This window comes from Anopheles stephensi, chromosome 3 (assembly GCF_013141755.1).
Source record: "Anopheles stephensi strain Indian chromosome 3, UCI_ANSTEP_V1.0, whole genome shotgun sequence".
NCBI classification, from domain to species: Eukaryota; Metazoa; Arthropoda; class Insecta; order Diptera; family Culicidae; genus Anopheles; species Anopheles stephensi.
Genome location: NC_050203.1, coordinates 25,151,714 through 25,178,732, shown reverse-complemented (window position 1 = coordinate 25,178,732; position 27,019 = coordinate 25,151,714). Strand labels below are relative to the sequence as shown.

General features: G+C 45.2%; 2 protein-coding genes across 21 annotated transcripts in view; one reads left to right on the top strand and one right to left on the bottom strand.

The window, feature by feature from the left end:
* The window catches only part of LOC118511404 (calsyntenin-1), a 106,378-nt gene extending 90,738 nt beyond the window's left edge, over positions 1-15,640 (top strand). For 19 of the 20 annotated variants that reach the window (XM_036054454.1, XM_036054453.1, XM_036054449.1 and 16 more), the window contains 4 exons: positions 3,923-6,023; positions 6,101-6,590; positions 10,599-12,270; positions 12,349-15,640. In XM_036054454.1, coding sequence (XP_035910347.1) covers positions 3,923-6,023; positions 6,101-6,590; positions 10,599-10,602 — 2,595 coding nt within the window. In that variant the 3' untranslated portion in view covers positions 10,603-12,270; positions 12,349-15,640. Of the gene's footprint in view, positions 1-3,922; positions 6,024-6,100; positions 6,595-10,598; positions 12,271-12,348 lie in introns of those variants that run through there. The other variant, XM_036054459.1, reaches the window with a different exon arrangement.
* A 1,766-nt stretch (positions 15,641-17,406) lies between these two features.
* Positions 17,407-26,971, bottom strand: LOC118511394 (farnesyl pyrophosphate synthase). Its single transcript, XM_036054424.1, has 5 exons — positions 25,901-26,971; positions 20,874-21,180; positions 19,706-20,067; positions 19,401-19,627; positions 17,407-18,899 (listed from the first exon to the last, which is right to left on the bottom strand). The coding sequence occupies exons 1-5, from the start codon at positions 26,131-26,133 to the stop codon at positions 18,718-18,720; spliced, it is 1,311 nt and encodes a 436-aa protein (XP_035910317.1). The 5' UTR covers positions 26,134-26,971; the 3' UTR covers positions 17,407-18,717.
* Positions 26,972-27,019: the final 48 nt, after the last annotated feature.

The window sequence follows — 27,019 nt, the reverse complement described above, 5'->3', positions numbered from 1 at the left end:
CCGCAATGCAAACTGAGTTGGCTGACGATACTGCTACAGTACAGTTGGTAAAACTTGGCAGACGTCAGGACCACAAGTTCGTCGCGGATCTTCCAAATGTGGGTTGAGCTAGACTGCAGGGCGCCTAAACTTTCGGTACCAATTTGGTTAATCTACTTTATATTCACTCTGCATAATGTTCGCTTGTTTAGTTGGGTAGTTGTATGTTGATGTTTTTTACATTGACTTTGAGGGTCTTCTTCTTCATTCTTGGCCTAACGACCTCTTAAAGGTCATGCGCCTGCCATTTATGGCCAACTAGACTTATTGATACCTCAATAAGCTGTAATAGAAAAAAAACTATTCAACAGTCAATTTGTTTCTTCACACCTCACGGGAAGCTTGTGAAATGCTTTTAATTTCACCACCGTGGCTTTCAGTTCCATTAACACTTGAATGCAATAAATAAACCTCGAACTTTGGCGCAGTTTCTAGCTCAACGTTTCCATCGCATGTCTGGCCACCCTGTGTTCTGCGGGTTGCTTCTACGGGCTTCGTCAAACTTTGAAGCATTCTTTTCTTCCCCCTTATACGCTACGCTGCTGCTGATGACTCACTTTTCACCTGGTAGTTGAGGTGAAATTTATGAGCCTCATCGACAAACTCTCCGCCACCACGGAGCACCGCCTCACAAAGCATTCGATTTGTAATTCATCAATATATAGGACGAGACACGGTGGTTCGATAGAGGGGCACACGATCGAAATTGGGTAGACGAAATGAAACCTCGGCTACAACAAAAAGTTACGCTCAAACTTCCTGTCGAACGGAGCGGAGAGTAGTGGCAACTAATAGCTAGAACACCTTACGGGTAGTAATACGTGTTAGCCTGGGGGCCACTTTATACACTACCATTAGCGCGGCTCTATTCTGCTTCCCCAGGAAATTAGTAAGGAACTCCGGTTCCAACGTTCTTCGAAGAGAGCTCGGTTGCCCATCCTCGTCACCTCGGTTTGTTTGAGCCACCTTCAATCAATAGAAGTGAACAACGAGGGCTGAAGCTAGTTGGAAGAAGAAACGTCTTGCATAAGACTTGCTCAAATTGCTCTATCTCGTTCCACCGTCGGCGGAGGATCCTACATATACCGCTACCAGGTACCTTTTAAATCAGCGCGCAATCGCTTTCGACGGTAGTTTTCGGTTTGGGTGCTTCCATGCTTTCTTTTTCCCCTTCCTAGCCGCTTCTGGTTCGATTCATACATACGCAAACATCAATCATGTCAACAAAACGGCAATTTTGTGCTGGAACGAAAGGTGTGCCAGCAAACAAGGCTGCCGGTAGCAGGACGACCCAACCATCATCAGCCTTGCGATCGGTGGTCGCGTTCGGTCGTTTCCGTTCGTTTGTCCACTTGTTTAACATCGATCACATCACGTCCGACCGAGAGAGAGGAGTTGGTGTGTGGCCCAAAGCAAAGCCGGTCGTGTCTTGGTCTTTTTTGGTGACACAAAAATTGATCGCTAAAGAAACGAGTCCTAAAGTTTGCGTTTAAAATTGTCGGTGAGTCGGAATAGCTGGTTGTCTTAAGGTATTTTCTACCATGTTCCAACTTCGACCAGATCTTCAAGGTATGGGTAAATAAGTTTTCCATGCATGGACTTGATTAGGTCAGAATTATCATTACCAATCAATTTTAACGCCCATGTTCAAAATGCTGTTATAACTCACTTTGTTATAACATTATAACACGCCCAGGGCACTTCCCAACAGAACCCTGTGGACACCTTTTTTTCGATCCTTCAGCTCGTTACCTTTTCTATTTCAAGAACCCCGTCCCAAATTCAATCTCTCCTCAGATACTTTTAACAAAATTCTGTAACCGCTTCGTATATCAGGTAATTTTTCCATCGAACCAACACGTTTGAGCGCTTGGTCCCAGTGGGGGAAAAATACGGAAAAGCTAACCTTTTCCTTTCGATGGAAAAACGACTACGCCACCGGAAAAACGGAAACTGTGCTACGGAAAAACGAAACTAATGTCCTGCCACCGTTCTTTTACAGCTCGCACTTGTTCTCGCTCTGTCACCCTCTCTCTCTCTCGATCGTGCACAGCAGCGTCAAAGAGAATAAATTTTCGGTAACGATTAGCATGGGAAAAACTAATTTTCACGCCGGTCGCCACCATCATCCCTGTGCGTTCTGGGAAGCTTTCCGTCATCCTTCTTTCGTACTCGTATTTTGTTTTTACTTTTTTTTTCGGTCCGTTTGTTTGCTGACGGTGGCGTCGCAAGTTGTTATTTGCCAGATGTCTCACTCTCTCGCTCGCTCGCGTAGCTCAGCAGGAAAATTGGATGGTTCCCTTGCGATTGGACAGGTGGTCAAATCCTGGAAAACCTTTCCCAAAAAATCGATATTACAGCCAAAAACCATCACCACCGTCGTTACTACTGCTACCGTTAGTATGCACGATCAAACGATGAAATAAAGCGTCTCTGGGAAAAGCTGACTGAAACTACATAGGCCCAGCAATTTCGGGCTGGTAGCTGCTAGGAGAGAGCGAGAAAGAGTGCTTTATTACATCGCAATCGTTTGTGCCTACGACGATGATTTGTCCGCTGCGAAGCGAAACTTAATCTTACCTTTTTAATCTGCCTGACCTGTTACTATCCACCTTCCCAACTGTGCTCCGGATGGGAGCCTACCAGCGTGACGCATTCCGATTCAGAGGCTTTTATGTCCAACACGGAGTAACGTTCAGTTTAGGTACCTTCTCCAGCCGGATACTTCTGCCTAGCTAGCCTTCTGCCAGCTCTCATTGATTGCTAAATGTCGTTTTATTTCATGGCGCTATTTTTGGACGAATCCTCCTGTACGCCCGCTCGCCTTTCGCCCAGCGCTGCAAGCATTATCCGGTTAAAATCTAATCCCCAGCGTTGATACCGGGCTTCGAAAGAAAATCGAAATACATTTACCGATTTATTTGTCGCAATGTTGCGAAGGGGTGATGCGTTTCACAGCATTCTGGGAAGTGAGCTGTGTGGTGGGCTTCACGGCAGCACAAACCTTACACAACCTCTCGTGGGTTGGTTATGTTTTACGGTGGCGCTTACACTGCTTCATCACAGCATTAATCCTGACGACCCATGTCGATTCGGGAATGGCAGGAAGCCTCATTCCGGGGTCCGGTTGTGTAATGTTTGAGGTTTCATTACCGGTTTTACCATTCGTGCCGGTACTGTTCATACGGAACCTGCAGTAAGTACGATGGTTTTGGTTAGCGCATTTACTTAAGCTACCTCTACCTCTGTAACTTTTCGTTTTACAGATTAGTTAGTTTGGCTAACAATTTTCTAGTGCATCGTTACAAAGAAATTATAAATTAAAAAAATATTTATATGTATAAAAGTGAAACATTCATCGTTCAATAAATTATTATTATTATCGACATGTATTATTATTGGCTTTTTCGCAAAACAGTGCTGCAAGAACGTCATGGTAGCAATCGTCCAAATATGTAATCGATTTCCACGAACCATCACAGCAAGTCGGGAGTGATTGATGATTGGCCGCTCTATGCAACGCACGGTATTAACAGCGGGCTTGCAATTGACGCATGCTATCAGAGTTCTGAGTATAGAAGGTTGCGTCGAAGCTCTGTTCCGAGTATCTGCGTGTAGGACTCGATTCCACGTCAGGCTAGACGTAAGCATTTTTTATTGCGAAATCCTTGAACAGCTTCACTACAATCGTGTGTTTGCAATATTAATTTTGCTATACAGAATCCTACATCGAAATGATCTAATTGATGGATATTTCATTGGGAAATAGTAGAAACTTTGAAACAATCAGTTAATAATGGTACCTCTTCTCAAAAATTTATTTCAAATCATTTGACCCTTATTAAACATGATGCTCTTCCTTTTCTCTCTTCCCCCTGCCCAGGTTGACGAGGGTCGCCTGTACCAGGAGATCATCCGCGTGGAAGCTACGGACAAGGACTGCACGCCACTGTTCGGTGATGTGTGCAAGTACGAGATCCTCACCAACGACCAACCGTTCACCATCGATAACGAGGGTTCGATACGCAACACGGAACCACTGTCGCACAAAATCTCGCACAACCACATCCTCTCGGTGGTCGCGTACGACTGTGCCATGAAACAGTCCGCCCCGGTCATGGTAAACATTCGCGTGCGACGTGTCTGCGAAGCGCACGTTATGGGAGTGGCGGAGCGTATCGACTACGTTGCCAACTCGATGGAGAGTGTATCGCTGTTTCCGAAGATTCATCTCGAGCTGTGCGACATGCAGTGCAAGGGTGAAGATATGGTAATCCAGTCATCGGTTTCACTCAAAACTAAGCACATCTCGTTCGGCTGTGACCGTGACGCAACGCAGTGTCTGCGTCGGCTGAGCGAGAACGGACCGCAGCGGGATGGTAACGGCGGTGACACATCCGGATTGGTCGATTTGCTGCAGAAGAATACCGACTGGACGAAGGACCTGACGTACGATGAGGGTGCGGAAGCGATCTTCCACTTCGATGGAAGCTCGGGTGCGATCGTGCCGAAGAATGTGGTCCAACCGCAGGACTTTGCCGCCCATCAGTTCAGCATCGTTACGATGTTCCGCCATCATAGTATTGCGACCAGTGACAAGCACACCAAGGAGCACATCGTGTGCAGTGCGGACGACCACAAGATGAACCGACACCATATGGCACTGTTTGTGCGTAACTGCCGTTTGATTTTGCTGCTGCGCAAGGACTTTAACGATGGAGATTTGAACATCTTCAGCCCGGCCGAATGGCGCTGGAAGATTCCGCAGGTGTGCGATAACGAATGGCACCACTACACGATTAATGTCGATCTGCCGAAGGTGGACCTGTACATCGATGGCATTCGGTTCGAGAGCAACGTTGAGGATCGTCACAGCAATCCGGAGGTGATTGACGATTGGCCGCTGCATGCGGCGCACGGCATTAACACCACGCTTGCGATTGGCGCTTGCTACCAAGGTTCGGAGAATCGTCTCAAGCATGGGTTCAGTGGTGACATTGCGGAAATTAAGCTGTCCACCAGGAAGGTGCTAACGGCGAATCAGATCCGCTGTGGAACGGATTGTGCGGAGAAGCTTCTGACCCCGCCCGATCACTTCCTCGAACCGGAGCAGCAGATCCAATCGAACACCCAGATGAACAAGATCATCATCGAGGGAAGCAACAAGACGAACATCGAGCAACTACTGCAACAGATTCAGTACATCAACTCGAAGGAAAGTCCCACGATCGGACGCCGCAACATTCAGGTAATGACGACGGTTAGCTGCCCGAACAAGAAGGCTATCCGTTTACCGACGATCGATACGTACATTATGGTTAGTGCGGCAAACAACCTGTCCGGTGGTAGCATGCTATCATCCTCCTCGTCCTCTTCGTCCGGGCTGTACAACAAGATTCTGGTCGACAAACCACTTGCAACCGATCAGAAACCACAGATCGTGATCAGTGGCAACTCGAACCATCTCGTGTCCTACCCGGACATTAAGGAGGGTGTAAAGATTCTGGCCCAGATCAATATCAGCGTTTACACCGGCAAGGACATTCGGCCCGAGCTGCAGAAGCTTGACTCGTGCAACGTGAACGTGTTCCCGAGCCTCAACCCAGACCACGAGGAGATCACGATCGACGATAAGGATGGGGCGGATGAGTCGCTGTTCAAGTTCGACATCAAGACCCAGATCAGCAAGGAGGGCGTGGAGATGATCGGTTACGACACCATCGAGAACTATCAGCACGTGCTGAAGTCGCTCGTCTACATCAACAAGAAGCCGGCCTACTATCTGAACCGGGTGTTCAAGCTGACCTGCTCCCAGGTGGACGATCATTTCCGCAGCGCGGAGTACACGCTCACCCTGACGGTGCTGCATCCGAAACAGCAGCCCACCTCGTCGATCGCTTCCGCTGCACCGTCCTCGAACGTTCTGCTTGCCATCTCGACGGCACCCTCGGAGCAACATCCAGCCGTTGCCGTTGATTCACATGGTAAGTGCTGTTTGGGGCCAACTGTTGGCTATTGCAAGGACACGCTTCTAACGTTCAGTTTTCAACTCTTCTTGCAGACAACACGAACCAGTACGCACACGCGATGCTCCACTCGCACGATGTCCAGGAATCACAATCCAAAGTGCGCAGCAGTGGTGGCGCCGCACTGCTCGGCCACGAGAAGCTTGCCTCGTCGCACTCGACCATGTTGATCGTGGTCATATGTGCATCGTTCGTGCTGCTTATCTGCGGTGTCGGCATTGCTCGTCTTCGCAATAGCAACGCTGCGATGGCCGGCGGTGCAAGCGGTGGCCACGGTGGAGCGGGCAGTGCTGGCGGTGCGTTTTCGCGCAACCTGACCGACAAGCACCTGCCGTGCCCGAAGGTGGCCCCCGACCAGCAGCTCGATTGGGACGATTCGGCGCTAACCATCACCATCAACCCGATGCAGCATGACACGCTGTCGGACGAAAGCTCCGAGTCGGAAAATTCGGACTCCGAGGATGAGGAGGTGCTGAACGGGCGCTACAAAAACGTCAGTCAGCTCGAGTGGGACAACTCCACAATGTAAGTGTGCCGATGGGGAACCACCATGCCACTGGGGGCGATCCAAAAGTCCACCCCAGTTCGCCAATCGGAAATCCCTCCCGTGGGCGATGGGGAAGAATTTACCCAAAGTGTATTCCCTTTTTCTATGACCGTGGGAAAGAAGATGAAAGGAGAAGCTGGCTTTATTGTAGCAGACGGGGGGGAGGGTGGGTACAGACGGGATGGACAGGAGTTACCCTGAAATCCCCATTGTTATTACTATTCAAATGGGTTTGCCTTTTCCGTTCCGACGGATTTTCCAACGCAATCAACATCCACTGGCCGGTGTGTGTGTGTAAGCGCCCTCATGTTGCCTTGCGCCTGGCCGTGTCCAGTTTCCGGTGCTGACAACGTGACGGAATCGAATAGGATGTGTAAGGTGACGCATTCATGCAATCGCTTGCTGAAGCGTAACGGAAGATCCTTTCGTGTTGTCCGTCCGTACCGGAGGTTCTTTCTGCTTTCAAAAATTTCAAGCGAAAACCAATCCCAACATTCTGCTTTTGTGTGTGTGTACCACGAATTTCATCCTTTCCGGATAGATCCATCGAAACTGGAGGTACCCGTTCTCTTTTTCTCTCTCTCTCTCTCTCTCTCTCTCTCTCTTTTACTGGCTTTTCTGTCGGGTGAAACGATTCGTCTTCTCGGACGCACACACACACGACACGGGGTACGGCACACGGACACGTTGCTAGGATGTTTTTCTTCCACGGCAGGGTAATAATGAACTCCCAATCACGTTCAAACGATCCGCGTGAGCACCGTACAGTTTTCCCGTGATACGGGGTACGGTCGAAAAATGGGTAATGGATGGTAGTTTTTCGGTGGTGACCAAAAAGAAGAAGGAGATGTGTCTTTCGTTCGCCGAAGCCTTGGTGACGGATGAAATTGTAATGCTGAATAGCTTCAAGCGAATTTTCAGTTACGGACATAACCCGGCTAAAATTCGCACAATGTAGTCCTTAGCGGACAATGTTGCCGTAAAGACTTGAGCAAAATATGGTTATTCTGACGGACTAATTACTATCACTTTTAATCACTCCTAATGAGTGAGCGCGACGACATAATAGGATATTGAGTCCTATCCGGATTGTTCATTTTCCCAGCAAGCAAGGCCTGGACTATGTCATCCTCAGTCTCCACTACCCGATTGTTGATTAACCAATAGAGATTAAACTTGTCTTAACTCACTTTTAAACATAAACATTAAATTAATTCATGCAATCCCCTTGCGAAGGTCTGTACCAACACACGCGTTGCCAATTATGTTAGTGAGCCATTTTTAAATTAAGTTCAAACCCATCCGATCAACGACGTGCCACGCATTCCAAACAAAAACAAATACCGGTAGGCAAACAAAAAAAAAAGCAACCTCCAAACAGCTGAAAGTTCCAGCTGCCACAGAATAACTGTTCCGTGATTAATGAACGAATTAATAATTCATGAAAGGAAACGCTGCCACCGCTCGCCCGTCGTATCACTTTGACAGAACAGTTGAATAATTTCTGACAGTTGGTGGCTTTCTATTGCTCTTCTGCCCACCGCTCAGTACGCTCAGAAACACGTTAAAGATGTTACTACTGCTTGCGAGACATCGGTAGGATAAGAAAGGCAGGAAAAAATGGCCGGAAAAACTTGCCGAAGTGAAGCACTTATCTATCAAAGTTTTCCGGAACCTGGCTCTGCAACTGGGCTAAAACTTTCGCCGCAGCTATGGTGTGGGTTAGCATGGAAATGGCGGTGGTGGGGGAGCCTTTTGATTCAATCTTTGCGTATCTCGAACGGTACGGATTAAACCTTGGGTGCAGGCAGGATGTGTTAACTCCTCACCACACTATCCTTTAACTTCGATCTTCCCGAGCTCGCCGGATCTCACCGTATGGTTTCGACATTTGCAAATTTGGCATCAGATTGATGGGCCTTTGGTGCTTCGGACAGGGACGAACGGGCACGAACTCGACACAGCTGGGCTGAGCGAACGCTGGCTGTATTTTCCTGACCGGTGGTGTGTTGTGGGCTGCCTTATAATTACACACAATGGATACAAGGATTCAAGCAGTTCGGGAGAGGGATACGATTTTGCATACATGTTTGTGGTTTTCGGTATTTCGGTGATTGATAGAAAATTCCTAGAAGTGTGCTGAAATCGAAGGTACTTTGATTCCATTGTAAGTGACGCAGGGAACAATATTTGGGGTTCACGTGAAGCAGCATCACGAGGTTCACGCGATGTTCAAGACTATTTCTAGTCTTGGAGCTTCATTTTCATAATTAATAGTACAGTACCTGCTGTGCTTCTCTAAAAATTGCACTCCAAAAACCAATGTTGGTTACATTTGTTCTGCGTGCTTACTGAACACAGATGTGTGGTAGATATACATTATACTTGTATACTTTTGAACATCAACTTTAAATAATCCTTTAGTCAACTTCCCTTAGCATTCAAATTAAGGGGGGGAAACGGTGTATGAAGTTTAGATGATAATACATTCACACATCATAGATGCGAAAGCAGTGCCGGTCTTCACACGGCAGGATCGGGCTACAAATCCCATTTGGGGCGCTCCGCCATAGTGAGGACTGACCACCCAACTATGTGGTATCAAAAAGGTCTAGTAAGCCAGAAAGGGCAGGCATGATTACTTCAACCGTTGAAATCCACACCATTAAAAATTATTATCCAAACGTCTCTAGTACAAGGATCCTATGGAGGTTGGCTACAGGACAAAGCTGCAGTCCTGGACCTATGTTTTGAACTTCATTGAGCACCACCAACAATTAGGATGAGGTTTTATGTGGATTCGATCGCTGCTACGTTGTTAAGTATATTAGTGTGATCGTGATTGCCTACGCCATTTAACGATTACTGTTCCTCCATAGCGAGGACATGACTATCCTACTATACTTATCCTACGAATAAGTCCAGTAAGCCGGAAATGGCAGTCGTTACCTAGGAGGCTAAGAATGAAGGAGAAGAATATAATAAGCGTCTTTTACATCATTATTACTGTACGCCGGATTCACTGTCTAGAAACAAGTACTTGAAAATCAAGGAATGCTAACGATCCTCCAGGTCCGTCTAAGACCGGGGTTCAAACCCCATCAAGACCGCCTCCCCGTATGCAGGGCTGACTTGAGGCGGTCCGGGGGCCGAGGCGTTAATGGTGCCGGTCACCACACAGCACGACCGGGGTTCAACACCCAACCAGACTAGATCGCCTCCCGTAAGCAAGGTCGAGAATGGTAAGCCGCGAAAACTTTCCAGGTTGTATTCTCAAGAAAGAAGAAGCTGTGTCTTAGTAAAGAAACACAGCTCATTAAATTAATCATGAAATGAACTGAAGTTGTATCCTAACCCTAATCCTAATGTTACATCCTTAGAATACATACATAACCTCGTTTCGCATACCTTGGTAACCTGAGCGTGGATTGGCATGGCTCATTTAGACCATCAGTACAATTAATATAATTAATGGTCTTATTTCAACCTCTGTTACCTCTGTTTCCACTGTTAAATAAATATGATCGTGATTAGACGGTATTGTACCGATGACCACCACTGTATCGAAAACAGCATATGCCATCGCAGCATCTATTGCACTAATTAGATATCGCACCGGATATCGGTTTTATCGGTGAAACGTTTTCAGCTAATCGGTTAAACATACGCAAATAATGGTTAACAACAACGTACCCGGGCCGGGGGAATGTTGGTGGAGGCACTCGTGTCTGTGCAAACAAAGCTAATGATGGTCAATAATAGCATGATTACGCTTTAAATCATGATTGTGTGATTACACTTTATAGGGATGGGATGGGAAGGGATGAGAAGGAAGAAAGGGCAGCTCGGGTGTGCTGTTGAAATAGATTGTGTTCGTTCCAAGGGAAACTGGGAAAAACCGATTGCCGCACCACTATTACTGGCCTGGTTGCCGCCTAATCACCTGCATTCCACTAAATGGACCATTTCTCTTCCTCTCGTTTTAGCTAAATGAATATATCAAATATTTTAAAGTATGGCAGATTTATTACAACATCAACCAACCAACACAACCAAGAGAGCGCATTTGCAAAATTCCCTTCCCTGCCTGCATTATATCAAACACCGAGACGGACGCAGTAGAAGCAGCAGCAGCAGCCGCCGCCGCCACCATTCATTTGAAGCAAACCACCCTTCCCAGTACCCGTACTACAGGCTTAAAACACCTCTATATGTATATCTGAATATATATATAAATTATATCAACAGCTATACTCTCTCATGCATACAACAAAAGAACCTAACCCATGGAAAAGAAAAAAAAAACAAAAAACCCACAACAGACCACAACCACAACCTGTGTCCGCACATCCAACACATCTCTCAGTATTGCGGTGCAATTAAAGGACGTACCAAAACCGGTCCACTCTTGGGGCCACGGGCAACAAAGTCTAATAATTCCCCAAATTCGGGAAATCCATCCCTTTCTAATGCCACCCGTCCCAGTGAGAGTAAACACACCCTCAACAACGATGTCCATGGTCACTTGCAGTCATCTTTCCGCCTCTGTCCGGTTAGCCGAACATTGCAAAATTTAGAAAAAAAACAATCGCGATGTACTTACCAGCCAGGTTGCAAACCTGACGTGCGCGTGCATATGTGCATATGCAAATGAGTCGTAAAACAAATGCATCCCCAACACCGCCATCATCATCATCGTCATCACCACCAAAATTCATTAAAAAAACTCCATCTCCATTTTGTTTTGTGTGTGTGTGTGGGGAAGAAACAGGTTGGCACACAGACAGACAGAGAGAGACATCTGTCCCGCATTCATTGAATCTAGAAAAGCAGCTTAATAATGATGAAACAAAAAAGGATTCTATATTATTAAAATAAAAAAAAAGCAAAAATCTACAACAGAGAAACAAACAAGTAGCTATTATATACAGTAAAAGCGAAAAACGGAAGGAAGAAAAATAGGAAAGAGGACGAAAAAATGGAAGCAAGAATAGATAAGGGTGAGACAGAGAGAGAGAGAGAAGAGGAAAGGTAGCGAAGATTAAACGTAAAACGTAAAGTGTGTGTGTAATAGTGTGTGAGATGTATAAAATTGATTTAAAAAACACAAAGCAAACAAACAAGGATATAAAATGGAGAAAACCGAAAGGGATGAGTAAACAAGAGGAGAGATACATTATAATGCAACAACAACAGTCCGTCTGCGTGTGTGTGTGTGTAATGATGTGTATCTGTTTTTTTTTTGTGTGTGTCGTGTCCCAGTGGTGCAGGACACAAGGACGAGTGGCAAAAGGCCAACCAGACACACACACACACTAAGCGCGTATATTTGTACGATTAGCAAATGAGAGGATAGCCAGAACACACCACCACCACCACCCAAGAGACAGAGAGAACATTTTATGATAAGAAGACGACTAAAGCTGCTATCATTAGTACTTATCGCCCCTATTACTCAACTTTTCCTGTGTGCTCCCACAACTACTACTACTACAACTACTACCACCCCTTCAGCAATAGAAGTGAGGCACTGCGAAAGTGTGTTGCAGCTTTTCTGGCCTCCCGCGTCGAAAATAACAACGAGCCGACATTTACTTCTGTGCCGGTGCGCGGACAATTCGAAAACAATAACGCCACAATGGACCCACGAACTATGAGGTAAGAGTAGTGATGATTTTTTTTTCGTCTAACGAGTAACTTGATTATTAATCCTCTCTTATCTCTCTCTCGTTTCAGTGTCAGTGTTTTGTATGTAAGGGACCTTAACCGAACAGTTGGGACAGCATGTTGCTTCAGCAATTAATGGACAACACATGACCGCACAACAAGGATCAGCAACGCAATCGCTTCGAGAGGTGTCTGTAAGGGCGCTGTTAAGGATAACTTCTGGTGATTTTTTTGACTTCGGTTAGAAAAAAGCTAACAAAAAAAGAGGAACAAGAAAAAAGGAAACAGATAGATTATGAGCAAATCAAATAGAGCGGGAACTCATCGAATGACAAACGTTTTCTGCCATTTTGTTTTAGGTCCAGGAGGTTAATTGCACCGTTTTTTTTTTTGGCAGGTAATTACTTAATTGCCGAATGTGTGTGTGTGTTCGTGTGTGGCACAGTTTCATAGGAACCGAATGGCAGCTTTTTTTTTAAATATTTTATTCCTTTTTTTAAATACTTTAGGAATTTTATTTTTGCGTTACAAAAACGGGAAAGACGGTTTTAGAGAGTTTATAGGGTTTTTTATCCCCCTTTTTTTTTCTTTCTCCCCAGTAGGACTTCCAGTTAATGCGTTAATATCGATTTTAAACATAATTTAGAAGGAAAATATGGGGTTGGTGTTTAGCTGGTGCGCTCATCCCACAGTTACAAAATCATCCATTGCTTTGGTGTAAATTTTAAAACCACATTCTGCTGTAAGCACGTGAGAGCGGTCACATTTGAGAGAGAGTGAGAGAGAGGGAAAAATCCGCGATTTCTGCCATTTCAACTGTCGAAAGGGAATGGCGCACAGAAACGGAAGTATTGTAAGAATGAAATAAAGAAGCGTTGAACACAAACAAGAGTAAGGCGCGCACACACACAGCCGAGCGACTCGAACTGAACCGTACGGATAATATCCGGTGAAAGAAGTGCTTGCGGAATTTTCAAAAAAAAAACATGGCGGCAGCTGGTGTCGCAGGACAAACGGTAGTGTATGCTGGGTAGTAGTAGTGGTGTAGTGTGTAATTAACACCTGCGGGGTAGTAGCACAATTAAAATCCCAATAACCATCGCCATACCTCCTCCCTCCATCACGATGCTATTCCTCTCCTTTCCACACTCCCCAATTTCTTCTTCCCTGCCTAAAGACACTCACACACATATCGTATTTACGCGGTAGGCTTACTTTAGCGAAATGTAAAACGGAAAGGGCTAAGCAAACACCCAAAACCAATCTTGTACTCACGCAATGTGTCCATATACGTGTACGTGTGCATGTGCGTTTGAGTGTTTGAGAGACACACACACACAGAAACGGACACACGCCCAAGGAAGACCAGAAGTCGTCAAACACACAACTAAATAATAAGCGAAGCAGAAAAATCCTTTCCATTAGTTTTTACCCCTTGCTTATTCTTGTTTCCTCTTAAATAGACGGGGGGCCGAACGCGCCCAGAAAAGTCCACAAAATGGCGCCATGTCTCGTATATTGTTAGTGGTGTAGTAGTGCGCTTGATTCTCGCCTTTTCTTTTCTCCCTTTTCTTTGCTTTTCTTGTCTCCCATTTTGTTCCGTTCCGATGCGCAAGAGTTAACGTGCAAATAAAAGAAACATGATTTCATCCTTTAAAAATAAAACAAAAAGAATTACACAAAACCGAAACCGTGGAAGCGTAAAATGGATTGTATGAAACGAGAACGCAGAAAATATCACCAAACCCCAGGCTTACTTAGCTTCGTTCCGCACATCCGGTTTTGGGCGTTGGTATCCAATTTATGTTCTGACAGCTGTCAGTGCGTGACAACAGCTGTCAGCGTCTGACAAGCTACACACCCTAAGTGGATGATGTTACAATCAAAGTAGTCGTCGTCGGTTGTTAATGTTATGCCCACAGCCACACTCCACTCTCCTTCTCTCTATCACTCACACATCTCAGAAACCGTCCAAGATGGCGCGCACATAAATGGTGAATAGAAAAAAGAAAACACACACACACAGACACACAAACCAGCGAAATGAAACGTAACAAAACACGTACACATGTTTGCTATTGTTTCACCATCGGCTTGTTTCAAACAGCAAAAAAACAGATGTAGCATGTAATGTGTGTGTGTGTGTTTGTATGAATGTCTGTGTTGTAGTGAAAATTCTGTTTGATGGCAAATGTATTTCTTTGCAAAAGAAAGTTAGTAAAAGTAAAAAGTCATAACGATTTTTCGAAAGAAGTAAAATAACAAACACAAATTGCAAAAATGCTTATAATACTAACAGAAAAGTGAGTGTGTATATTACAGCAAATTTTGAAGCAGATTCTTTTCCTTCTTTTTTGTTTCTTTTTTTGGTTTGTATTACTTTATTTAAAATCAAATACGGATCTTACTACAAGAACCGAAAAGAAAGAGAAAAAGGTTACAGAAGAAAAAAATAAAACATTGTAACTCTTTAAGAAGAAAGCTAAAACATAATACAAGAACAAAATATAATCCAACACCACTGAAGAGAAAAAGAGTGCTTAACAAAACAAAACAAAAAAACACTCAGTAAACATATTGCTATAGGCAGGAAAATATAAAAAACTGAATGTATTTTTTTTTGGTGTGGTTATTTAATAGAAAACAACTTACAACAACAGGAAAAAGACGGAGCAAAGCAGAGAGAAAGGAACAGTACGGAAAGTAGTAACTGGAACTAGGTTGATGTGAATGTTGTTGAGTTAATAGCAAGATAAAAGCGGGAAAGCGGTAAAAGACATAAAAGAAGAGGAAAAAACACAGATAGTATATATATACACACACACGGACACAATTATCTATAAATATATATAAATAGTTGAGTCATACACTGCAAACAAAAACCACACAAACATATACAAAGTATAAAAGAAAAGTAATAAATGGCTTGTTTTTGTTCTGTTTTTGCATATAACTTGTAACTCTGCATAAAGAAAAAGTGGAAGACGAAAAACGAAAAGCATACGCCACAGAGGAAAATGTAGGATAAAATGAGGAACGAGAGCAACAGTAGTAAACGCTCTGAATATGTTTGGTGAAAGGAATGGATCTAGAGCTAGTTCTAAAGCATAGATGACCGTGAATGGGAGGAAAAGCGGTTTAACTTAAGTTTCCATCCATTTTCCGCCATGATAAATGTAAGGAAAGAGCTTCAAAGGAATGTTTCAGCACTTGTATTTTTCAAATCCTCAAACTCTGGTTTTCAGCCATTCCCAAATGTGTGCAACAGCAAAAAGTTGTCTAAATCTTTCCTCAAGTTCCATAGATAGACGCAAACCTGCCAGAAATATGGACAGAAAAGAAAAGGTAAAGTGGAAAAAAATCTTCAAGAAGACACAGGAAAACAAGGTCAAATGGAAGGAATGACTAGTAAAAAGTAAAACAAAACTAAGAAAACAGACTAACAAAAAACAAGAGCAAAACCCTACAAAAAAAACGCGAATGTATCCTGCAAACTATTCCAACTTCCTCTGTAATAATCCCAAAACAAACAAGAAAAAAATCACACGTAAGGCAACACACTAAGTACGTCAAAGTATATATGTAACACACACACACAGTACACACACAACAAAACAGTGCGCCTAATTTTTTGTCCGTTTCCGTTTTACTTTACCGAATAAAATTTACTTAATAAAACCAAAAATGCGGAATTTGTGCTTCTTCTGTTTCGCGTATCCCATCTCCCGCGGCGCAACACCATCGACGCTCGTTCCAAAAACGACCAGCGATTCGATTGCAGGTAACAGGAGAGCATCCATCGCAGGAGGTAGCACAGAATCACGTTTCTCCCAGTCGAGCGACGCAAAAATTCTCCTGAAAAGACCGGTTTCGTCGAATCGAGTAACAGGAGAGCATGCATCGTAGTAGGTAACCGCCATCTCCTTCGATCATATAGTTGTCTCTCTTTTGCACGTTACCAATGATGCTGCACTATTCATCTCGCGATCACACTCTTTCATTACAGGGGTTGTCTTCCTTGTTACCAGCCCGTAATTTGAGGGTTTTGTATATTTATCGGTGATTTGATTTTAAGGACAAAATATCAACACAAAAAGAGGAGAAATGGGTGAAATAATTCCCGTAAAATTAACCTCCAACTGCGATCAATTGAATAATCAGCTGAAGCGATCTATTTTACCCATTTTGAAAAATAATACGAATGTTGAATTCATCCTGAAAAGCCCTGCACAACACACACAGGAGCATAATTGTTGCTAGTGTATGTGGATCGCACGAAGAGAGGGACATGATCCTTCATCTCTTTCTTTTCCTGGGCAGCTTCTCCCGACATCGCATGCAAATTGCTCCAGAAACCGGTCGCGTCTGCTTTCGAGTAACAGGAGAGCATCCATCACAGGAGGTAGCACTAAACCCCATAAGCCATCTCAACTAGCTCTCTCTTTTTCGTCCTTGTACTAAGTCAGTTGAAAAGGAAGGATTGCTCCATCTCGTTCCCGGTTTTAAAAGTACCAGTCGGATCAGGCAAAAATCCTCCAAAAAGGACCGGTTTCGTCGAATCGAGTAACAGGAGAGCATGCATCGTAGTAGGTAACCGCCATCTCCTTCGATCATATAGTTGTCCCTCTTTTGCACGTTGCCAATGATGCTGCACTATTCATCTCGCGATCACACTCTCTCATTACAGGGGTTGTCTTCCTTGTTACCAGCCCGTAATTTGAGGGTTTTGTATATTTATCGGTGATTTGATTTTAAGGACAAAATATCAACACAAAAAGAGGAGAAATGGGTGAAATAATTCCCGTAAAATTAACCTCCAATTGTGATCAATTGAATTATCAGCTGAAGCGATCTATTTTATCCATTTTGAAAAATTATACAAATGTTTTGTCCAATAATAAAGATCCTGAAAAGCCCTGCACAACACACAGGAGCGTAATTATTGTTAGTGTATGTGAATCGCACGAAAAGAGCAGAATGATGCTTCATCTCTTTCTTTTCCTGGGCAGCTTCCATGGATTGCTTTGCTTCCAACACGCGTACCGAACTTTGTCGCGTTTGTTCGATGATGGCCGCTGCAATAGAGCTGCATGAGGGGCAACAGATCAAGAATTTACCAGGTTTAAATGAATTTTTTTCCTTTTTTTTATTAATAATAGACAATAAGAAAACATAATGTTTACTCCATCCAATGATCAAGTCCTCTCACCTTCAAAAACTCCCTTCGCTTTTGATCCTCTTATCATCAACCAATCTTATACTTAACGCGTACTTGCTGTTTGCATCATCATCATCATCATCATCATAGCTTTCCTCTGACTGGTCTTCTGTATCGTATCTTTTTCTCGTATTTCTCCTGCAATTTCGTCCACTCAAGTTCCACCAACCAAGAAACCTAAAATTGACCGTTTCTGTCCTCCTTACGATCTTCCCAAAAACCCCGGAAGACTGTCTGTTGTCTCCAGAGATCGCGGGATGTTCTGTGGGTCAGACAGCGCTGTGTTACGGATTCTTACTAAAGCTGCGTGTTTAGTTGCCCTTACCAGTACCTACACTACAGAGCTCCATTATTGCAGTTGTAGCAACCGTATTGCGCATCCATCTTGCTGGCTAAAATTACTTCCTGGCCTGCCTTGGGGGTTCTTCTGTTTTGTGTCTGCTGAGGTGTGTCGTAGAGTTTCGTGTATGCCTCGTTCTAGCAGCTCGTTACCAATCTGTTATGAGTTCGTTCTGTTCTAGGTTGCAAACACCTGCAAGAACATTGGAATCATGGCGATGTGGAATGGGAGGGGGGTTCGAATTCTCTGCTTGTAGTACAAGCGGTGGCATTGTAAAGGAATGTTTCATCGGGATGTACCTTTTACACCGTTGAAAGGAGAGAGGGAGAGATGTCCATGATGTTACATTGTAGGTGGATTGTAATAGAAAGTTCCGAAATGCAGAGGATGCCTCCACTGTGGACACAAGAACGTGAAAAAGTGTACTAGAAAGTAGGGGGGATGGGAAAGCAATGTGTATGTGTGTGTGTGTGTGTTTCTATCCTGTCTGTGTACTACGTGTCTGTACACCATTTTTTCTCTTCTCAATAACCAATCACAATAACCTTTACACTACTCTAGTTGTGAATCTAGAATTCCCAATAAACCTCTTTTTTCTTTTGCTTCCTTCATTTTTCCTCATGATTTTCCTTTTTTTACCGTTTATGTGAAAGATTTTCTAAAAACCTTTTACACTCTACACGAACACAATTCGATTCCGGTGTGTGCGCGGTCTGCCATGTTGTGACCTAAAGAAAATACTTTCACCGTTTACCGCCACGCTACCACAGCAAGATTCGACACGGGAAGGGACAATTTAGGGACCAACAAACAAACACACACTTGACTTGTTAGTACAACATTATTGCGAGCTTGATTTTTACTTTAGGTTGCTTCAAATTTACGCTTCGCGTCGATAGATTTTCTCCATTATCTTAAAGAACAGTTCGTGTGGCAGGCCACGCGATATCTGCTGGATGTGCGTTTTGATCATGTTGTACGATTCTTCCTCGTAGATGCTGTAGGTGGTCGGGAGGCCGAGCTGCTCGTACAGCTTCTTCACTCGGGCAATGTTCTCGGGGTCTGGAAGTAAGGCAAGAAGCGTATGTTGATTGTTAGAGAAAATAGTTATTGGTATTGTCCTGAAGAGTGCCTGTTCAAGAATATTCTACACCACCAATGCACACTTAAAGATATGCCAGAGCCCGGCTCAAGGAGGCCAAGGATAGTAAAACATGGTTCTCAGGTTCAAAAATTCGTAGAAATATGTCCATAACATCTCAGTACTAAGAGGTAATTGTCCTGACAAAAGGATGCCACTGACTAAGAGGACTTTAAACGGCTGATGGCTCAGTCAACTAGTTCGTCATTGAAAATCAAGGTCAAGGTCTAACTGCATCGTTTGGCGATTCAGAATCAGGATCAGTGTTGTCCAGACATTCACCTATCCAACACTAGCCCTGTAGCCATCTTAGGGTTTGTTATTGATATAGCTCCAGTTCCCTGAGAGCGAGAGTATCCTGCCTATCTGTAAACACAATCAAACTCTTCTTCTATGAGTCCATCTATACGGTTTCAACCTACCCGTTGATCCGTAGCACGCCTTCATGATCTCCTTCTGCTCCTCGGTCGCGCGCTGCATCGCCACCACCGCCAGCCAGCTACACTTGCCCTCCGCAATATCGGTGCCAACCTTACCGATCACGGCCGGATCACCGAAGCAATCGAAGAAATCATCCTGCGTCTGGTAGAACTGTCCTATTTCAAGCAGAATCGTTTTCGCCTGTCGGAACATCTCCGGATCGGTGTAGCTGCAAAAGAAAAAGAAGATACAGGGTCAGTTAAAGGCGCGTCGCCACCAGCAGCAGTCGGATGGTTTCCAAGGTTACCCAGTAAGATGCATGGCCGCCGCAACCGGGAGGTAGAACGTGTAGTAGGCAGTCTTGTGGAAAACGATCGATTTGTACAGATCCATCGTGTAGTCCGTCACGTCCAGCTTGGCCGAACGCAGATCGAGCGATTGGCCGATTGTCGTGATAAACTTCATGTCATTAAACAGCTCCAGCAGCCGCGGATAGTACGGCTCGTTGCCGTACTGGATCTTGATCAGGTTCGAGATGGCCGCCTCGATCATGATGCCATCGTTCACGCCCGCCAGCTTCACATCGTCCAGCGTGTGCCAGCACGGTTGACCGCGGCGCGTCACGCTACCATCCATCACGTCATCCATGATCAGGAACATCGAATGAAGCTGCAAGCATAAGCATCACACACCGCTTGGTTAGTTATCACGCAGCAAACGGATGGCTTCCATTCCCCGCGTTAGTTCGTGATAAATCGAGACCCCATTTGCGTCATCACGCGGGGTCATGACATCGTGAATGGTTGTTCTTCGACAGTTCGACCGCTCGACCGGTATCAGTAAAAGACCGCGTGAAATTAGCACAACAAAAAACGCGAACGCTCGTTTTCAACATAAATAAAGCTCGTCCGATTAGCTGAATGGGAATTTGCAAATGAAGAGGCTCGGACGCGCTACTTGAGCGTAACGACTTTTCTGGAACTTAACTGGAGTAGCGCTGATCCGAATTGGATGTTTGCTTATCTTTGCTCTTGAAAAGGTGTTCTTCGCGGAACGATCGTCGTCAAGGAGATTTGAATGCGCGTTACCATGGGGCATTTTGTATGGAGTGCTTTGTTGCATTCTTTGCCTATGTGGGGCGTTAGTAACTGCGTTGTCATTAGTTTGACGTTTCGAGAGTACTACTTCCGGTGTAGCAAACAATTTAGTAAACAACAAAGAGATTATTTTTTTCACCGATTTACTGATGGAGATAATTCCACGTGACGACCTTTTTTAAAAATGCCCTCCGTTCCCTATGCTAAACCCTTCCGAAGAAAAAATCGAAAACAGATGGCCTGATACTGGTAAACAGAGGCACAAAAATGATAAATATGTTTTCCAAAAATATGTTGAAGGTCACCCCCGACCCCCGGTGCTGATATTCGTACGGCTAATGTTGTCGCTCCCTCTCCCAACTATCCACACATTCTTACCATCTCAATCGCCCATCCAAGGTACTGTGCCCTTCGAATGTTTTCCGGTGTAAGTTCTTCCGGACGGGCCAGCATCCGGTAGGCAAGTACGCACGCCAATCCACGATTCTTCTTCCCTTGCGGAACATTGTACTGGAGCGCCTTTACGAACCATTTGGTTGCCACGTTCTTGTCGTACTTGCTGGCGTAAGCGGTCAGGTCACGCACCACATCGGGAAAGACGGCCATAAATTCGCGGCTCTCGCTCTTCGGGACGGCCGTATGTGCGGCCGCTTCCGGCACGGATGAGTTGAGCGTCGACAGAGTTCTGCAAGTGAAGAAGGAATCGAGGGGTCAGAATTCGTTTGCTCACCTGATCAATACATTTTGTGGTCAAACTGATGATTACTGTAGCAATTAGCGAGGGCGAGGTGTGTTTCGAAGTTAAAATTGAGGCGATGATTAAAGAGCACAAGTTTTAGCGCGAGTTCCGCGCTTTTTTGCGGTGGCCAACATTAAATTAGCATCCCAAAGTGGTGTCTAATTAAGGATGGCTCACAAACAAAAACGGCAATCAGTGTTGTTTTTCTAGCTTCCACAACTAAACACTTCAGAATAATTAGCGAACCAGAACTAAGACTTGAAAACTACCTCAAGAGATCCCCCCTCTGGAGTTCCAGACAATCGATTTCTTATTCTGGAGGCGATAAATCCTATTTATTTTTAGCAAATAGTAATCTTGATTTATACTACGGCGTTATCTACCTTATCTACCGTTGTTCTAGTGGTTGTTTTCACATTCGATTCTTTATCGCGAACCTTCGATGAACTTTGAAACTTTAGGAATTTACTGATTAATCATTCTCTAACTCTAATGTAATACGGCTCTCTACAGAAGACTCAAGTATTGTGCATTGTTGTTATGTATTTTAAAACACAACAGCATATCATCAAACGCACCTTCCATCATGGACAGGAAATTGCGATCCCAAAATAGACTACCTTTAGCCTCCTGGAGCACGCCCTGGAATAGCATAAATTACTTCAAGTGTGTGTGTGTGTGTGTGTTGTGGCCATAAATTGTGATCGTGGATAAAATTAGCTGATTCCTCTGATACTGTGGGAGACTCGAGTGCCACCGGCACGTGTATGCAATCAGATTGAAAAGGGCACATCAAACACACCCCAAATGCGTCATAGCCCGATGCAAATGAAGTAATGTTTAGCACCATTTTCGCACCAGCCAAAGGCAGGCGCAGAACCTTTTCCCTGTCTCCAGCCAGATACCAGCTGCTGTTTAAAGATCCTATTAACAGTAAACCGTTAAAAGGAAAGGATGGCTAGAGACCGGTGTCACCATCCAGTGTTGGGACATGCTTTGAAATTCCCAATTCCATCTACGGGTGGGCAAACGTTTGTTAGCAACTCCTATTTTTAACACGAAAAGTGGAAGTCACGTTTCTTTTCCGGCCAGGTGAAAAGATCACAATAAGTGGAATAAATTTAGATTCACCTGGAAGTGATAGAAAAGGTACTGCTGTGGTGTGTTACATCTAGTACATCGGGAAGTTTTCCTCCGCTCAAACAAAGCACCACCATTCTTCTGTGTATGTCGTTTCAACAACAACAACAGTATCATGTTTACCATCTTGATATAGGCAGTACACCAAATATGTTTTTGCCTCTTCTAGTAATGTATAGTGGGCATTGTTGTGCTGATGTTTTGTGTCCTGTCACTCAAAGCGTTCCTCTCACAGAGCTTTATTATCGCTTGAATCAACAGAACCCCCCCACCCTGTGTGAAACTAGATGTGGTTGGCTCGCCCCTTATCAGGACGACGTATTAAAGCAGCATTCCGATTAGCAGCCACGCATGACCTTTCCCTATCACACCGATGGGGAAGTCGCCGTGGGGGTCCGCTCCCGTCCTGGATTGTGGAGAGTTCTCAATCATTATGCAATTTACAGTATGTCCCGCGGTAAACACGTAACTTTCCCTTCTGAGCTGAGCAATTCCTATCGGTATTTGGGGTGGCATTACGGAAAGCTTTTCGCCCTTCCACAAACAGAGACCGTGGCGTTCACAGCTTCAAGTGGCGCGCGCTTACATTTGCGTCGTAACTCCAGACCTCACTACTCTACACAATGAATCGCATCGTGGCTGGCACGGGGTGTGCGCGTGTGTTGTTGCGTTTGTGCTCTCTCTCGCTCTCTCGCTTACTCGCGGGCGCGTATTTAATTCATCCGGCCGGCTTTTTGACCTTGGTTCGTGGAGCGCCGCCTAGAAGCGCATTAGAGCGCGATCCGGTAATGAGTGTTTGATCATTAATCCTCAGCAGCACCAGCACTCATTGGAAAGAACCTGTTTACATGATGCCATCGGGAGAATAAACAGATTGTTCTATAGGGGTTTGCCACTGACGCCGGCCATTCGCGTTCGCATATTGTTCTTTCCTAAAGTGTTGGTTACTTAGATGCGATCCGTTTTTAAGGCGCTCTCTCCCAACTAGCTGTACATCCAAATATACACACGTCAGTGGTGTTCCATTTGGCTGTTCCCAAATACACAGAGCAACACCCGTGTTGTTGTGCCGGTTTTCATATCTTACCACCGACGCCACGCTGGCGGCGCGAGCTCCAAAAACTGCGCAGTTATAATATCGCAAAACAAAAACCTGTGTGGCGGAAGAAAACAAACCGCACCGCTCGCTTCCCTAGCCCCATGCCCACAGAACGAGGGTTCCAACGTCCAGCTTCATTCGTGGCACATTCCTATGCGTGTAGCCCCTGTCTGCTGCTACTGCTGCTGGGGGTCTCTGTATCGCGCACTCTTCCCTTTCCTTCGCTTCTTGTGTCGGTTGAAGTGGCTTTACTCGAAAAAACAAATGGGAAAGATAACCGCGGATGGTGTGGTCGAGATATTGCGTGAACTGGAACCCTTCACGACACGCACACCAAAACAACAACACCAACGCAGAAGGAGTGTTCATTTTCGGGTTTCGATGGTGCCGCTAAACACCCCAGCCAACTTCAAAAATGATGGACGTTGTTTTGAATTGTGTAGCTATTTTCAGACATTTTTTTTTAATCTTTAAAATATACTTCTGGAACCAAATAGAACCGGTCATTCGTTCCTTTCATTCTTGCACGATCCACCGGGTGTTGTTACCATCGCAACGGAAAGTTGCTTTGGAGGTGTACCGCCATTGGAAACAGTTCTGAATACCTAATCACCCTGCGAAACAAGTTTCATATGGCATGGTGTTTGGTGTTTGATGCTTGTATCTCTCGCCTGGTTACAGTATCGGTTCCTGTATTCTTTGTTCCATGTCAGGAGGAGGATGCCCGGCTGGACTACTGGACAACATCATGGATCAAATCCGATACAAGGCAAGGTGTTCCAAGCTGTCGTACGTGATGTGGATGACTACATGAGGCAGTGATGAGGACATCGTGTCATCAGCATCGTGGTCCAGCCAGAAATACGATAAGCACACACACAACGCCTCACCGAATATGGGTGGTGGAAGGCGCGAACGATGACTCCTGCTGAAGGTGGTGCGTGTACATTTTCTTTCTTCTCGCTTTCAAGGCCCTCCACACACAAACGCGCGCGCTCTGGTGGGATGGCGCAAGTGTGACAATAAACATATCTTCCGCTACGTAAACATGTACGGCCACTCCTCAAAGACTGTTGTTGCGTCGGCTTTATATTTGTAAACCAAGTCTTCCGCGTTGAAGAATTTTTGAAACAAAGATCAGACAGGCACATCACATATGTGTTCTCCAGAAAAGAAAAAAAAATAAATAAAAGTTTGACGCCCTTCATCACACACAATAAATAGGATGAACTTCTAAAGCTTGCTGTCACTGCTTACTTCCCCTCCAAAAGGGCAACGGAATAAGGGGAAGCTGTGTTTTGACGGATCACAACAAAAACGGTGCCTACGTGATTTCAGAAGCCTCGTAGTAGAAATGCGTCGTAAACGTAGGCACCGTTTTTTTTATTGAAGTGCGCAAGTGTGCGTACACACACCACATGACCACTGTGTAATACGAAAACAGGGAATCGGCTGATTATGCTGGAGAGTACGCAGCAGAAAATAGGACAAAAACGAATGGCAACAAAAACAAACGGATGTTATTTTACCTAAGGCCCTTTCGTGTGCCGTTCCTTACGCGTGTGTGTGTGTCAGTCATGAGAAAAATGCATTTCTCCCATACGCACCTAACTCACACGCATGACACGGAACAGGTTCTATTTTTAGCACGCATACACTTTTGAGGAAACAAAGTGTTTTGAAACTGTGTGTTTTGTTTCCTCTTTTTTCTACAGTGATGTAAATAAAACGCATCACTACGAAGGCGATATTGCACTATGCTGTGGCTTCGCTACAACGCTAGATAAGATGGGACGGTGCAGTGTACCAACGGACACACATATCCACGAGCGAAAGAAACTCAGTGAACTTTGGACCGTGTTTCGGTTCCATCATCATGTGTCTTCCCACCACGATGCCACCGCCGTACCTTTCCGTATCTTCAAAGCCGTCTTGAGAAATATCGACGGCGTGCGAGAGAAGATGCATACCGGTTTCGGAGAGACCGCGTCTTGGAGGCAAGTCCGACTGTTTTTTGGACGATGAAGTAATTGACTGCGTGCCGTGAATTGGAATTCATTCCATATCATTTTAAATTAAGTTAATCAAAGCAAGCGAAGGAACTACACGTGGCATCAATCAGGCCATTTTCCTTGTTTCCATCGACAAGCCAACAACGTCCGTATAGTGAAGAGTCTTCCTCGTCACGACCATTGGCCAAAGTAATCGGCGCCCTGAGTTCATTCACATACTGCAAAACCAGCGAACCACCAACACACCACCCCACATGGGCAAACCCCTGGGCGTCGACAGGGTGAAATGCACTCGGGCGGTAGTGTAACCGCTTCCGCCTCGCGGCAGCACTACGTAACTGCATCGTCTCCGAAAAACGACAAAAAAAAAACAAACAAACAAGAAGCGTCTTCAACGTGCTCGGGTGGAACTTACCTCGACACCTTCTTCAGTCTTATCTGTTGCTTGCTGTCGCAGTTGCGGCTACTGGCCGCCGTCGTCTTCGGATGGTTCTGGCTCTCCGTCCGGATCGTCATAAAGTCGGAATTGTTCACCTCGCTGCTCTTGGAGATGCTGCGCGTGACGCCGAAGGGAAGCAGGTTGGCCTGTGATGCGGCCGCCCGCGCCACCAAACCGCTGCCGCCCAACCGTAACAGGGGGGAAAACATGGTTGTCTGTGTTGGTGTATCTTACGGGTGGTCAAAGAAGAGCCGGGTGCGTGATGCAACTCGAAGCAGCAGACAAAACTACCGACAATCGGCCGCCAGGTTTGGGGAAGTTTTAGCTTATTATTGGTGAAGGCAACGCGTAGCGCTTCGTTTGTGCCTCACTGTACGATGGTTGCCTTGTGTTTCTTTCACTTCGCACACCCGGTGGAATCGGTGTTAATCGTTGCTCCTTTTTGGTGTTGCTGTTCTTCTTTTAGCTCCCCGTGACTCTTCACAACTTTCCTTCGGTAATCGATCGAGAGCGCGAATGTTAATTTTCTTCCCCTGCCTAGAGTAGGTTTTGTTCACTGCCGTGCCCCACGATGTGTGTGAGTGTTTATTGACTTTCCGACATTCCCGGGTGTCACCACCTTCTCGCGAGCATTAAAAACCGGTTGGAATGTTTCTCTAGCTGTCACCGCTAGATTTTGGGATCGCCTCGCTGAATAAAGAAGACACACTTACACAACACACACTCTCCAGCTTTATGCGCTGACGTCAGAGTGAAAAGATTTGTCTACTTTGATTGCAAATTGCTGCCGCCGCACTGGATGCACCTTTCTACACGCACGCACACAACACTATCTCGCTTTGTCACCTAGTGCAAACACACCACCAATCACTAGATCGACATTCATCCACACCGCCGCTGGTCTTTGGTTTGAAGAAGACGAAGAAGAAGAACAGGAAAGAACTATGGTTTGCTTCTCGCCAGGATTACGATACAGTCGTACACCTCTGCCGCGTTCAAGCGCTTGAAAACAAATGTGAACAGTGTCCACGACGCATCTGCTTTTCTATCTTGCACACTACTCCGTCGATCAAAATAAAACGCAAAATGAACTCC

Coding starts and splice junctions, on each gene's coding strand:
- LOC118511394 (XM_036054424.1), bottom strand. CDS start 26,133: ATGTTTTCCCCCCTGTTACGGTTGGGCGGCAGCGGTTTGGTGGCGCGG. Junction 21,181..25,900: donor AGACTGAAGAAGGTGTCGAG/GTAAGTTCCACC, acceptor CTTCACTTGCAG/AACTCTGTCGACGCTCAACT. Junction 20,068..20,873: donor TTGGATGGGCGATTGAGATG/GTAAGAATGTGT, acceptor TTATGCTTGCAG/CTTCATTCGATGTTCCTGAT.